A 13,350-nucleotide genomic window follows, 5' to 3' on the forward strand; every position below is an offset into this window, starting at 1 on the left:
TATACCGCACAACGGCACTCAAGTGTGATATGTTACCAGCACAACTCTTTATAGGACGTAGGCTAAGATGAAACCTACCCATTCAGGAGAACCTCCTAAAAACAAAAGAAGGGGAGAAGGTGAGGAAGTTCAAAGAACAACAGAAAGAAAAGCAAAATTATTACTTTGACAGAAGAACAAGAAACCTACCGGAACTCCACACTGGTGACCAAGTCAGGCTAAAAGACAAACTGAACTTATGGACAGAAAAGGGAACTGTTCTTAGTGAAGTCCAGCCAAGATCATACACCATTCAGACAGATGAAGATCTTCTGTGAAGAAATCAAAATCTTCAAATGGGACCAGCCACAGTAGATGGAAAGACGGATACTGTCAAACAACCTGAATACACATCTGAGAAGACATCGTCTCAGGCAACATCTCAGATTCAAGGACAATCAATCAGGAAGTCGTCAAGACATGTGAATCCTCCTAAGAGACTCATAGAACAGATTGAAAGACTCCTGTTCTAGAATGAAGTGGTGCTATCTTATTCGCTCTTCAAGTTTTAGTGTATGGAAAGGTGAACACACAAAACAAGTTTAAACAATGTTAACAATGTTGATAATGAAAATGTAAGTTCCTGATGTTAAAGTTGCAGAATTATACGAAGAAAACATGTTAGTTAAAAGTAAGCTACTTTTGTTTTAAGAAAGGGAGATGTAATGATAGTGATCGTGGTTGCAAGGCAACTAGCAATGTCTTACTGATTGATTAGACTTGGCTGCCACCAAGGGCTGACACAGAGCAGGAGACACACAGAATGCAGATCTGTAATGGAGACTTAAAAACCTCATTGTGCTGTTTACAACAATTTTAAAGAACCTTTTCCCTCATCCATGTGTTATCTAAGAACTTACACACACGAAAACAAGAAGAAACACCTTCCTGACCAACCCCCCTTGTGGGACCTTGTCAAAGGCCTTACTAAAGTCCATGTAGACAACATCCACAGCCTTTCCTTCATCAACTTTCCTGGTAACATCCTCAAAAAACTATAAAATTGGTTAAACACGACCTACCACACACAAATCCATGTTGATTATCCCTAATCAGTCCCTGGCTATCTAAATAATTGTACATCCGATCTCTTAGAATGCCTTCCAATAATTTACCTATGACTGACATCAGGCTCATCGGCCTATAATTTACAGGGTTACTTTTGGAGCCTTTTTTAAACAATGGAACAATGTGAGCTCCCCTCCAATCGTCTGGCACCTCACACGGCTAAGGACATTTTAAATATTTCTGCCAGAGCCTCTGCAATTTCTATTCAAGTCTCCCTCAAGGCCTGAGGGAATATCTTGTCAGGCCCTGGGGATTTATCCACCCTTATTTGCTTTATGACAGCAAGCACTTCCTCTTCTTTAACCTGTACAGGTTCCATGACCTCACTGCTCGTTTTCCTTACTCCCCTCAACCCTGTTCTGTTTCCTGAGTAAATACTGATGATAAAAAATACATTTAAGATCCACCCCATCTCTTTCAGCTCCATACGAAGCCGATCACTCTGATCTTCAAGGGGACCCATTTTGTCCCTTATCCTTTTGCTCTGAATGTACCTGTAGAAACCCCTGAGGATTTTCCTTCACATTTTCTGCCAAAGAAATCTCACGCCTTCTTTTAACCTCCCTGATTTCTTTCTTGAAGTTTTTCTTGCATTTTTAGACTTTTCATTTGCTCCGTGTTGCCGATACCTGTTATACACCTCTCTCTTCTTCTTAACCAGATCCCCAACGTCCCTCGAAAACCAAGGTCCCTATGTCTGCTAACCTCGCCTTTAATCTTTCGGAAACATACAAACCCCTTTGAAGGTCCCCTATTTACCTCGCACATCCTTGCCCGAAAACAATTTCTCCCAATCCACGCATTCTAGATCCTTTCTCATCTCCTTTAAATTGGTCTTTCTCCAAGATCACTGGACCCAAAATGTTCTCCAACACATCCTTCTGTCACCTGTCCTGTCTTATTCCCTAATAGAACTCTCTCTAGTTGGTACCTTTACTATGTAGCGGTCTGCGATACATTCCACGGGCCCACACAGCAAACAATCATCGAACATGACAATCGGGCAGACAGCACACGGGATGAAACGCCTGCTCACATAGGCCACTGGAGCAGCACGAGCAAACCTTCCCACAAGGATATTAGTCCCCTCCAGTTCAGTTGTAAACCGTCCCATTGGTGCAGGTACCACCTTCCCTGGAAGAGCCCAATGATCCAGAAACCTGAAGCCCTCCCTCCTGGACCAGGACTTTGATTAAGCTGCACCATCCTCCTGTTTCTCCCCTCACTGGCACGTGGCGCGGGCACAAATCCTGAGGTCACCACCCTGGAGATCCTGTCCTTCAACCTAGCGCCCAACTCCCTGAACCCTCCTCACCCTCCCTACCCACGTTGTTGCTCCTTACATGGACCACGTCATGTGGTAGCCCACCCTCCCTCCTGAATCCCATGAACTTGATCTGAGATATCTCAGACCCTGGCACCAGGGAGGCAACGTATCATCCGGGATAATCGATCTCCTCCACAGAACCTCTTATCTGTACCCCTAACGATAACTACAGCTCACTTCTTCTCCTCCCTTCCCTTCTTAGCCACAGGTCCAGAGTCTGTGCCAGACTGGTAGGTCCCCACCCCACAACAGTATCCAAAATGGTATAGTTGTTATTGAGGGGGACACCCACAGGGGTGCCCTACACTGCCTGCCTGTTCCCTTTCCCTCTCCTGACTGACACCCATGTACCCTCCTCCTGCCCCCTAGGTGAGAGAGTGTTGCTGTAACTCCTGTCTATCACCCCCTCTGCCTCCCGAATGATCTGCAGTTCATTCAGCTCCAGCTCCAACCCTTTCACTCAGCTTGTCAGGATGCACTTCCTGCAGATGAAGTCATCAGGGATACTGCCAGCTTCCCTGACCACCCACGCTCTGCAAGAGAAGCATTCCCCTGCCAATCTGAAACAGACTGCTTGCAGGAGAATTACGTGGAAGCATCTGCAGTGATGCTGGGCAGTGGGGAACGAGGCTAAAGGCATGGTCAACTGCTCAAAGCCATGAGGTCTTTGTCAGAGGTTTGTAATAGATCTCTGAGGGTGATCCTTGTCATGTGAGAAATGGATGAACCCATTCATCAATGAGAGGGTGTCCTGATTGATGTCCTTACAAATGATATCAATGCACAGCACGTAAAAGTGGAACAAGAGACGGTCAACATTAACCATTGGTGGCACAGTTGGGGTAGAAATTTACGCAATACTGTTACAGCGCCAGCGATCGGGACTGGGGTTCGAATCCCACACTGTCTGTAAGAAGATTGTACGTTCTCCCCGTGTCTGCGTGGGTTTTCACTGGGGACTCCGGTTTCCTCCCACCCCTTCGAAAGGTACCGGGATTGTAGGTCAATTGGGTGGCACGGGCTTGTGGGCCAAAAGGGCCTGTTACCGTGTTGAATATCTAAAATTTAATTGAAAGAAATCCAACAGGGAATTCAGAAGATGCCCCAGCCCCCAAGAGCAGTGAGAATGGAGAAGTGTCTCCCAGGTGCAGGGGAGAGGGGATGGAATTGATGTGCAGAGACGGAGCTGAAGTCAGGATCAATCTTCATCTATTCTGTGCACCTCACAAGCGATGAGAGTGGGAGACTGAGAAATGATGGGAGTGAACAAGAATAAAACTGGGGTTGAGAGGGAGGGGTTGAGAATGGGAAAGACAGCAATGTGGTGGCTCCATCACTGTGAGCTCAGAGGCGGGGGCTGGAACAGCTTGAGACCACGCAGAGAGGGCAGGGAGAGTGGCTGGGTTACAGATGAGTAACCACGATGCTGGAGAAACTCAGCTGGTCAAACAGCGTTCTTTATATGGCAAAGATAAAAATCCATAACCAATGTCTCAGGCCTGGTCCCTTTGTCAGTAACAATACTGTATGACCAGGTGAGTTCCATTCCTGATAAAGGGCCCAGGCCCGAAATGTTAACATATATATAAGATATAACAATTACAGCACGGAAACAGGCCATTAGGCCCTTCTAGTCCACACCGAACCAAACACCCCTCTCTAGTCCCACCTCCCTGCACAATGCCCATAACCCTCCATCTTCTTCTCATCCATATACCTGTCCAACCTTTACTTCCCATGGGTGCTACGTGACCTCCTGAGTTTAGAACATAGAACATTCCAGCGCAGTGCAGGCCCTTCAGCCCATGATTTTGTGCCAACCTCAACAATCTAACCCCTCCCTCCCTCACACCCATAACACTCCATTTTTCTTCCACCCATGTGCCCCAAATGTTCCAGCTTCCACGGAATTCCAGACCCCCACAACTCTTTGTATAAGTAAACTCTTCTCTCACGGCTTCCCAGCAGCGGGAGAAGTTGAGCACTGCCCATCTGAGTGTCCCATTCTTCTGCATTTGGCCCACCTCCCTGAAAACCTTGCCTCTCCATGAACCTGAAGAAGGGCATAGGCCCCAAAGGCTGCCCGTTTATCCCTTCCTGGGATGTGCATGACCTGTTGAGTTCCTCCTGCACTTTGTGTACGACACTGCCCACGTACCTCGAAGTATCCCCGCCTCCTGCCACATCCTCTGGCAGCTTGTTCCCGATACCATAAAACCGTAGAACCATAAAACATCACAGCACAGAAACAGCCCCTTTCACCCTTCTCGTCTGTGCCAAACTATAATTCTGCCTAGTCCCACTGACCTGCACCCAGTCCATCCCTCTCTCATCCATCTACCTGTTCAAACTCTTCTTCAATGTTGAAATTGAGCCCGTATTCACCCCCTCAGCTGGCAGTTCTTTCCACACCCCCACCACTTTCCTTGTGAAGAAATTTCCCCTAAATATTTCCCCTTTCACCCTGAACCCATGTCCTCTAATTTGGATCTCACCTCCCCTCACCGCCCTCTTTATGAAGAAGGTACCCTTCAGGCCCCAGTTAAATCTCTTCCCCTCATCCTCAATCTAGGCCAGTGGTTCTCAACCTTTTTCTTTCCAACCACATCCCATTTTAAGTCACCCCTCTGCCATAGGTGCTCTGTGATTAGTAAGGGATTGCTTAAGGTGGGATGTGGGTGGGAAGGGAAGCTTGAGAATCACTGCTCTAGACCCAATAGTTACTGAAATATTTTGCTTGAGAAAAATTGTGATTGGCCCATTTCCTTTGGAGTTCTGAAACCGTGCACATAATGAGTCAATGAGGGACGATTAAAACAGTGGTTTTCAACCTTTTTCTTCCCTCCCACATCCCACCTTAAGCAATCCCTGACTAATCACAGAGCACTGATGGCAGAGGGATTAGTTAAAGTGGGATGTGAGTGGAAAGAAACAGGTTGAGAACCACTGATCCAGGCTTGCTACCTTTCGACTCCCCTACCGTGGACAAAGAGTATGAGTGTCCACCTAAAGGAAGCCCTTCATGACTGTATGTACCTTTACAAGGTCCCCACTGATCAACGGGTGAAGGCATAGCCAACAGCTCTCTCCAAAGAGAGTGAATGTGGTCAGAGAGAGGAAGCAATGATGGAGAACACGCGCATGTATGTGTAAGTGTGTGCATGTGCGAGGCTGTGTGTACAAGTAGGTGTGCATGTGTGATGCTGTGTGAGCTTGGCCATTTGTGTTTGCATGTATAAGGATGTGTATGCATGTGTGAGGATGTCTGTGTGGGCATATGGGCATGTCTGTGTGCATGAGCATATGCGCCCATGTGTATGTTCATGTGTGAATGCATGGGGGATGTGTGCTGTGCATGTTCATGTGTGAGTGCATGTTCGTGTGTGAGTGAATGCATGTGTTTATACGTGTGCCAATGCACGCAAATATGTGCGTGCGTATGCAAGTGAGGGTGTGCGTGTGTGCGCACTTGAGTGCATGCATAACCATGTGTGCTTGTGTGCATATGAGTGTGTGCCTGTGCACATGTGTATACGTGTGTGTGCGATGGAGTGTGAGTGCATGCGTGTCCGTATGCGCAGGGACGGTAAGGAAGAGGACACTGAGGGATGCGCGATGATGGGGTCCTCACAGGCTGGCCGAATCTTGTGCTGTTGCTTATCACGTCCACGATGACAGGATGTTTCAACAAAACATCGAATGACACTGGTTCCAGCTGTTTTGATCCCAGCTCCTGGTAAACCTGGATAAAACGCTGCAGAGAACAGGAGAGGCAGTGAGTGCTTTGTTCCATGAGCAAACATGACCCAAATCCATCAGATGAAGCCTATTTCCTCCCACGTACACTAAACAGAGATCAGGGATCACTCAGCAGGCCAGGCAGACGTGGGACACAAACACAGCTACCACTTCAGCTCGAGAAACACTGGTTGGATGTCAACCACTAACCAAGAGTAGGAACTACTTCCTTCTCTCTGCCTAAGCCCAGGACATCACAGGCAAAACCCTCCTAATCGTTGAGTACATCCACAGGGAATGCTGCCATCAGAGAGCAGCAGTAATCATCAAGGATCCACCCGGAGGAGTCACGTGATGGAGTAGTGGCCGGACAGTGAACTCCAGCCCTCTCCAGAAAAGTCGGGAAAAACAAAGGAAAACACAAAGGCACAGAAATAAAAGTTAAAGAAAAGTGAGTATAAAGGTGGAAAGAAGATGGCGACAAAAAAAGAAAAATTGAAATCAACGGTAAGAAGAGAGGAAGAGAAGACAACGGAGGAAGAAGGAGAAGGCCTTACCTGTTCGAAGAAGCCCGCGGTGGAGAGAGAAACCCGCTCCCTCAGGTCGGTAGAATATGGACTACAAAAATGGCTCGCTGAGCCGAGTAAAAGTGCGCAACCGCGCATGCAAAATAACACACCGACGGGAGGGGTGACCAGCTGGGGAGTCGATCTCCACAGCTGGCAATGACAGCTGCAGAACACCTGCAGCAAGAAGAGACCACAGAAGACAATGGAAACAAGAAAGAAGAGAAGGAAAGGGCAACAAAGAAACAACAGATGGCCAACCCAGAGGAAGAAGAAGAGGAAGAGGAAGAATACAGTGAAATAGAAGAAGAAGATAAAGGATATACTTTCTCTTATTAAAGAATACATGGAGTCATTTAAAGAATGGCAAACGCAGGAATTTAATGATTTAAGAAGAAGAATAAACAACACAGAAGAGAAAATGAATAAAATAGAGATGACCTTAACAGAAATGGGAAAGAAAATGGACAAGATGGAAGAACGGGCAGTAGCAGCAGAAATGGAGGTAGAAGACTTAAAAAAGAAATTGGAGGAATCTAATAAAAAAACTAAAGAGACACAAGAACTACTAGCTCAAAAAATAGATATAATGGAAAATTATAACAGAAGAAATAACATAAAGATAGTGGGCCTTAAGGAAGATGAAGAAGGCAAGAATATGAGGGAGTTTATAAAAGAGTGGATCCCTAAGACCCTAGGATGTCCAGAACTACAGCAAGAAATGGAAATAGAAAGGGCACATAGAGTATTGGCCTCTAAACCACAACCACAACAAAAACCAAGATCTATTTTAGTAAAATTCCTAAGATCTTCTTTCTTTGGCTTGGCTTCGCGGACGAAGATTTATGGAGGGGGTAAAAAGTCCACGTCAGCTGCAGGCTCGTTTGTGGCTGACAAGTCCGATGCGGGACAGGCAGACACGGTTGCAGCGGTTGCAGGGGAAAATTGGTTGGTTGGGGTTGGGTGTTGGGTTTTTCCTCAAAATTCCTAAGATATACTACAAGAGAAAAGGTACTGGAGAAGACAATGGAAAAAGTAAGAGAGGGCAACAAGCCACTGGAGTACAAAGGGCAAAAAATCTTCATTTATCCAGATATAAGTTTTGAACTCCTAAAGAAGAGAAAGGAGTTCAATACAGCAAAGGCGATTTTATGGAAGAAAGGGTATAAATTTATACTAAAGCATCCAGCGGTATTGAAAATATTTATTCCAGGACAACAAAACAGACTATTCTCGGATCCAGAAGAAGCACGAAAATTTGCAGAACAATTACAAAATAGACTGAGGGTTGAAGAGGTGTAATGAGAGTAAAAATGATCACGATTGATATGTATGTGGGTAAAGAGGTATAAGAGTGTATATGTATAATGTGCATACGTGAATGTATCTGTATTTAGAGGAAAATATAGATAGTATAGACAAGAATTAATAAGGGAAGGTAATGGAATAGAGGGAATAAGGAGGGAACTAAAAGAGTGACCTTTGTTACATATGAAAAGTGAAATCTTTTCTGGGGGGGGCTGGGTGGGGGGGAGTTGCGGTCACTGCAAAATCAGTTGACGCTTGCGAGTGAATTCGCAAACCCAAATGGAGAGGGGAGATGTGGTTGTCCGACAAGGGATAAAGGACAACTCAGGAGGGGAAGGGGAGATTGGGGCTAAGGAAGTTATAAATAGGAGAATAAGGAAAATGTTTGATGTTTTAGGAATGTTGTCTTATAAAGGGTTTAAAATAAGAAAACAGAAATGGAAAAGGAGAAAAGGTAATGATGGAAAAACGGAAAGGGAAGATAAACAAAGTATAAAATGGCTACATTGAACTATATGACTTTAAATATTAATGGAATACATAACCAAATTAAAAGGAAGAAACTGTTAAATTTACTGAAAAAAGAAAAAATTGATATAGCATTTGTGCAAGAAACACACTTAACTGAATTGGAGCACAAGAAATTAAAGAGAGATTGGGTAGGACATGTAACAGCAGCATCGTATAATTCAAAAGCAAGAGGAGTAGCTATATTAATTAGTAAAAATGTGCCATTTAAAATAGAAGAGGAAATAATAGATCCAGCACGGAGATATGTAATGATAAAATGTCAGATATATTCGGAGTTTTGGAATCTACTCAATGTATATTCACCTAACGAAGAAGATCAAAAGTTTATGCAAGATATCTTTTTGAAGGTAGCTAATACGCAAGGGAACATACTAATAGGAGGGGATTTCAAAGTGAATTTGGATTCAAATATGGATAAAACTGGGAAAAAATTAACAGAAAGAACAAAGTAACCAAATTTATAATTAAATCAATGCAAGAAATGCAACTTTTGGATATATGGAGGAAACAAAACCCAAAAGAAAAGGAATATTCATATTACTTGGCTAGACATAAAACATACTCAAGAATAGACCTATTTTTGTTATCAGCTAGTATGCAAGATAGAATAAGAAAAACAGAATATAAAGCTAGAATACTATCGGACCATTCACCCTTAATATTGACAGTAAAGCTAGAGGACATCCCTCCAAGAAATTATAGATGGAGATTAAACCCCATGTTACTTAAAAGGCAGGATTTTAGAGAATTTATTGAAAAACAATTAAAAATGTATTTTGAAATAAATACGGAATCAGTGGAAGATAAGTTTATACTATGGGATGCAATGAAAGCATTCATTAGAGGGCAAATAATAAGTTATGTAACCAAGATGAAGAAGGACTATAATCAGGAAACAGAGCAGTTGGAAAGGGAAATAGTAAATATAGAAAAAAAATTAGCAATGAAGGAAGATACAACTAAAAGAAGAGAATTGGCAGATAAAAAAATAAAATATGAAACATTACAAACATATAAGGTGGAGAAGAATATAATGAAGACAAAACAGAAATATTATGAACTGGGTGAAAAAACGCACAAAATCCTAGCATGGCAGCTTAAGACAGAACAAGCTAAGAAAATGGTATTGGCATCAAGGAAAAAAGACAAACAAATTACATATAAGCCAAAAGAAATTAAGGAAAACTTTAGAGAATTCTATGAACAATTATACCGAACTGAAAACGAAGGGAAAGAAGGGAAAATAGATGAATTTTTGACTAAAATTGAACTACCAAAACTACAAATAGAGGAACAAAATAAATTAAAGAGCCATTTGGAACAGTAGAAATACAAGAGATAATAAAAAAATTACCAAATAATAAGACACCAGGAGAGGATGGATTTCCAATAGAATTCTACAAAACATTTAAAGACTTATTAATTCTGCCCCTCCTGGATGTAATCAACCAGATTGATGAAACACAAAGCTTACCAGATTCATGTAAAACAGCAATAATTACAGTAATACTAAAACAAGGGAAAGATCCACTCTCACCAGCGTCATATAGACCAATATCTTTACTAAACACAGATTATAAGATAATAGCTAAACTATTAGCAAACAGATTAGCAGAGCAGGTACCGAAAATGGTAAATTTAGACCAAACTGGATTTATCAAAAAAAGACGCACAACAGACAATATTTGTAAATTTATTAACTTAATTCATGCAGTAGAAGGAAATAAAGCACCTGCAGTAGCAGTTGCTTTAGACGCAGAGAAGGCCTTTGACAGAGTAGAATGGAATTATTTGTTCAAAGTATTGCAAAAATTCAGTTTACCGGAGAAGTATATTAATTGGATTAAAGCATTATATAAGGGACCGTTAGCGAAAGTGACAGTAAATGGACATGTATCAAAGCAATTTAACTTAAGCAGGTCAACGCGGCAGGGATGCCCACTATCACCTTTATTGTTTGCGTTAGCTATAGAACCACTAGCAGAATTGATAAGAATAGATAATAATATAAAAGGAATAAAAATAAAATACAAGGAATATAAAATCAGTTTATTTGCGGATGATGTTATAGTGTACTTAACAGAACCAGAACTATCAATAAAAGAATTATATAAGAAATTGAAGGAATATGGAGAAGTGTCGGGTTACAAGATAAATGTAAATAAAAGTGAAGCAATGCCTATGAATAATGCGGATTTCTCAAAATTTAAGAAGGAATCTCCATTTAGATGGCAAATGCAGGCAATAAGATACCTAGGTGTACAAATAAACAAAAATCTCGGCCAATTATATAAACTCAATTATTATCCACTAATGAAAAAATTACAGGACGATTTAGAGCATTGGAAAGATTTACCACTAACACTGATAGGAAGGATAAACTGTATTAAAATGAACATTTTTCCAAGGATATTATACTTATTTCAGGCATTGCCAATACAACTGACAGAAAAATTCTTCAAAGAGTTAAAGAAAATAACAAGGAAATTTTTATGGAAAGGGGGGAAACCGAGGATAGCACTAGATAAATTAACAGAATGGTATAAACAAGGAGGCTTACAATTGCCAAACTTTAAAAATTATTATAGAGCCGCACAATTAAGATACCTATCAGATTTTTATCAAACAAGGGAAAAACCAGACTGGACGAGATTAGAATTAGATAAAATAGGGGAAAAGATACCTGAACACATATTATATAAATGGGATGAAAAATTGGTAGAACATAGAAGTTCTCCAGTATTACATCATCTCCTCAATATTTGGAAGAAGATACATGTAGAAAGAAATAAAACAAATTATCAATTACCAAAACTAATATTGACGCAAAATAAGTTACTCCCTTTTACAATAGATAACCTTTCCTTTAGAGAATGGGAAAAAAAGGGATTAAAAGAATAGAAAATTGTTTTTCAGGAAGTAGATTCTTATCCTTTGAACAAATGAGAGATAAATACAATATAACTGGGGATACAGCGCTGGGATATTACCAATTGAGATCCTACTTGAAGGAAGCAGTTTGAGTTTGCCAGAGGGAAGTAACTTTGAATATGTGATTACAGATACAATGTTAATCAAAAGATTTATAACAAATATGTATATTAAACTGCAAGAAAAGGAGAATGAGGAAACAAATGGTAAAACTAAACAAAAATGGGAACAAGATTTAAATATAAAGATAAAAAAGGAAACATGGGAGAAATTATGTTCTGGAATGATGAGAGATACAATAAATACGAGGCTACGTATGATACAATATAACTGGATACACAGACTATACATTACATCTCAAAAGTTAAATAAATGGGACCCAACAGTATCTGATAGATGTTTTCGATGTAAAAAAGAAATGGGAACAACAATTCATGCAATCTGGACATGTGAGAAAGTAGAAAAATTTTGGGAAGATCTCAATCAGATATTAAATAAAATAACAGAAAACAATATACCAAAGAATCCAGAGATCTTTCTCCTAAGTAACATAAAAAACAAAGAATTTGGAATTGATTTGGACGATGCACAAAAAAGATTTGTTAAGATAGCTCTAGCCGTAGCAAAAAAATGTATTATGTCAACCTGGAAATTGGAAGATAATCTGAAAATACAACAATGGTATATAGAAATGAATAAATGTATTCCATTAGAAAAAAATTACATATAGTTTAAGAAATAATATTGAAATATTCGAACAAATATGGGAGCCTTACATTAAATACAATAGCGAAAACCTACCGGGGACAATCATTACCTAAGTTGATGGAAGGAGAAGGAAAGAAAAGAATGGACTCAGTAGAATTTCTGGAGTATTTTTGTTGAATGACAACATTGTCTGACTGGTTTAATGTAACCTAGATTGTATACCTTTAATGGATGGGAGGGGGGGGGTGGGGGGTGGCTTGGGAGGATGCGGGGGGGGGGGAAGAAAATGTCACTGTATATGTGTGAAAAGGAAAAAGTGTGTATCATGGCTAATGTGATTTATGGTGTGAAAAAAAAAATTAAAAAAAGGATCCACCCCACCCAGTCCATGCTCTGTCCTCACTGCTTTTAACAGGAAAGGGGTATCGGGGGGGGGGCGTGGCAGGATGGAGTAGTGGGAAGACGTGTGGTTTACCTTCCCCCAGTTAGACTTCTAAGTACACGACTTTAAAATTTGTAAAAGTGGTTAAAAATAATATTATAGACTTTGGAATATTGGAAGATTGCAATGGCTGCAAATGTGAAAAAATCAAAAGCTCAATTGCAAAAGAAATTACCTTACAAAAGTGTTGAAGAACTGAGGCCTACTTACCAAGTTGAAGCCACGGAGTCATCAACTGGAGTCCCCAAGCCTCAGAGGACTCCTTCTCGGTTAAGTATTACGCCGGCGCCAATTGCAAGATGGCGCCAGCTCAGTGACAGGCTCGGCCAGCCCTGACTCGCGCCCCCGTGAGTCCGGGGACACAGACAGATCAGCTGAGCGAAGACAGACCCGTGAGCCCGCAATACTGCCTGGTGGTCCGGGAGCATGCAGTGTAGCACCGGAAGATGCACCTGCGCGGTCAGAGACTTTGCCAGGTATGTGCGGTGCATCGCAGGTCTGGGAACTACTGGACAAGGTGTGGGTTGACGCGGTCGGCACACTGTCGACGGGCAACCAGACCCGCAGCCGCAGTGGAAGAGGACCTATGATGTTAGAGGAGGAAGAAAGATCAACATTACAGGAACTTACATAGGAAGAAATGGGAACTGAGACCAGAGAAGGTAGGCCTCAAAGAGAGGTGATGGAACCTG

At 41.7% G+C, this 13,350-nt stretch overlaps 1 protein-coding gene across 3 annotated transcripts in view; it reads right to left on the reverse strand.

The window, feature by feature from the left end:
* Positions 1–13,350, reverse strand: part of spef2 (sperm flagellar 2) — a 167,971-nt gene that overhangs the window by 11,696 nt on the left and 142,925 nt on the right. For all 3 annotated transcript variants that reach the window (XM_069884246.1, XM_069884256.1, XM_069884239.1), the window contains exon 27: positions 6,066–6,188. In XM_069884246.1, coding sequence (XP_069740347.1) covers positions 6,066–6,188 — 123 coding nt within the window. The remainder of the gene's footprint in view (positions 1–6,065; positions 6,189–13,350) is intronic.

This window comes from Narcine bancroftii, chromosome 1 (genome assembly GCF_036971445.1).
Source record: "Narcine bancroftii isolate sNarBan1 chromosome 1, sNarBan1.hap1, whole genome shotgun sequence".
Taxonomy (NCBI): Eukaryota; Metazoa; Chordata; class Chondrichthyes; order Torpediniformes; family Narcinidae; genus Narcine; species Narcine bancroftii.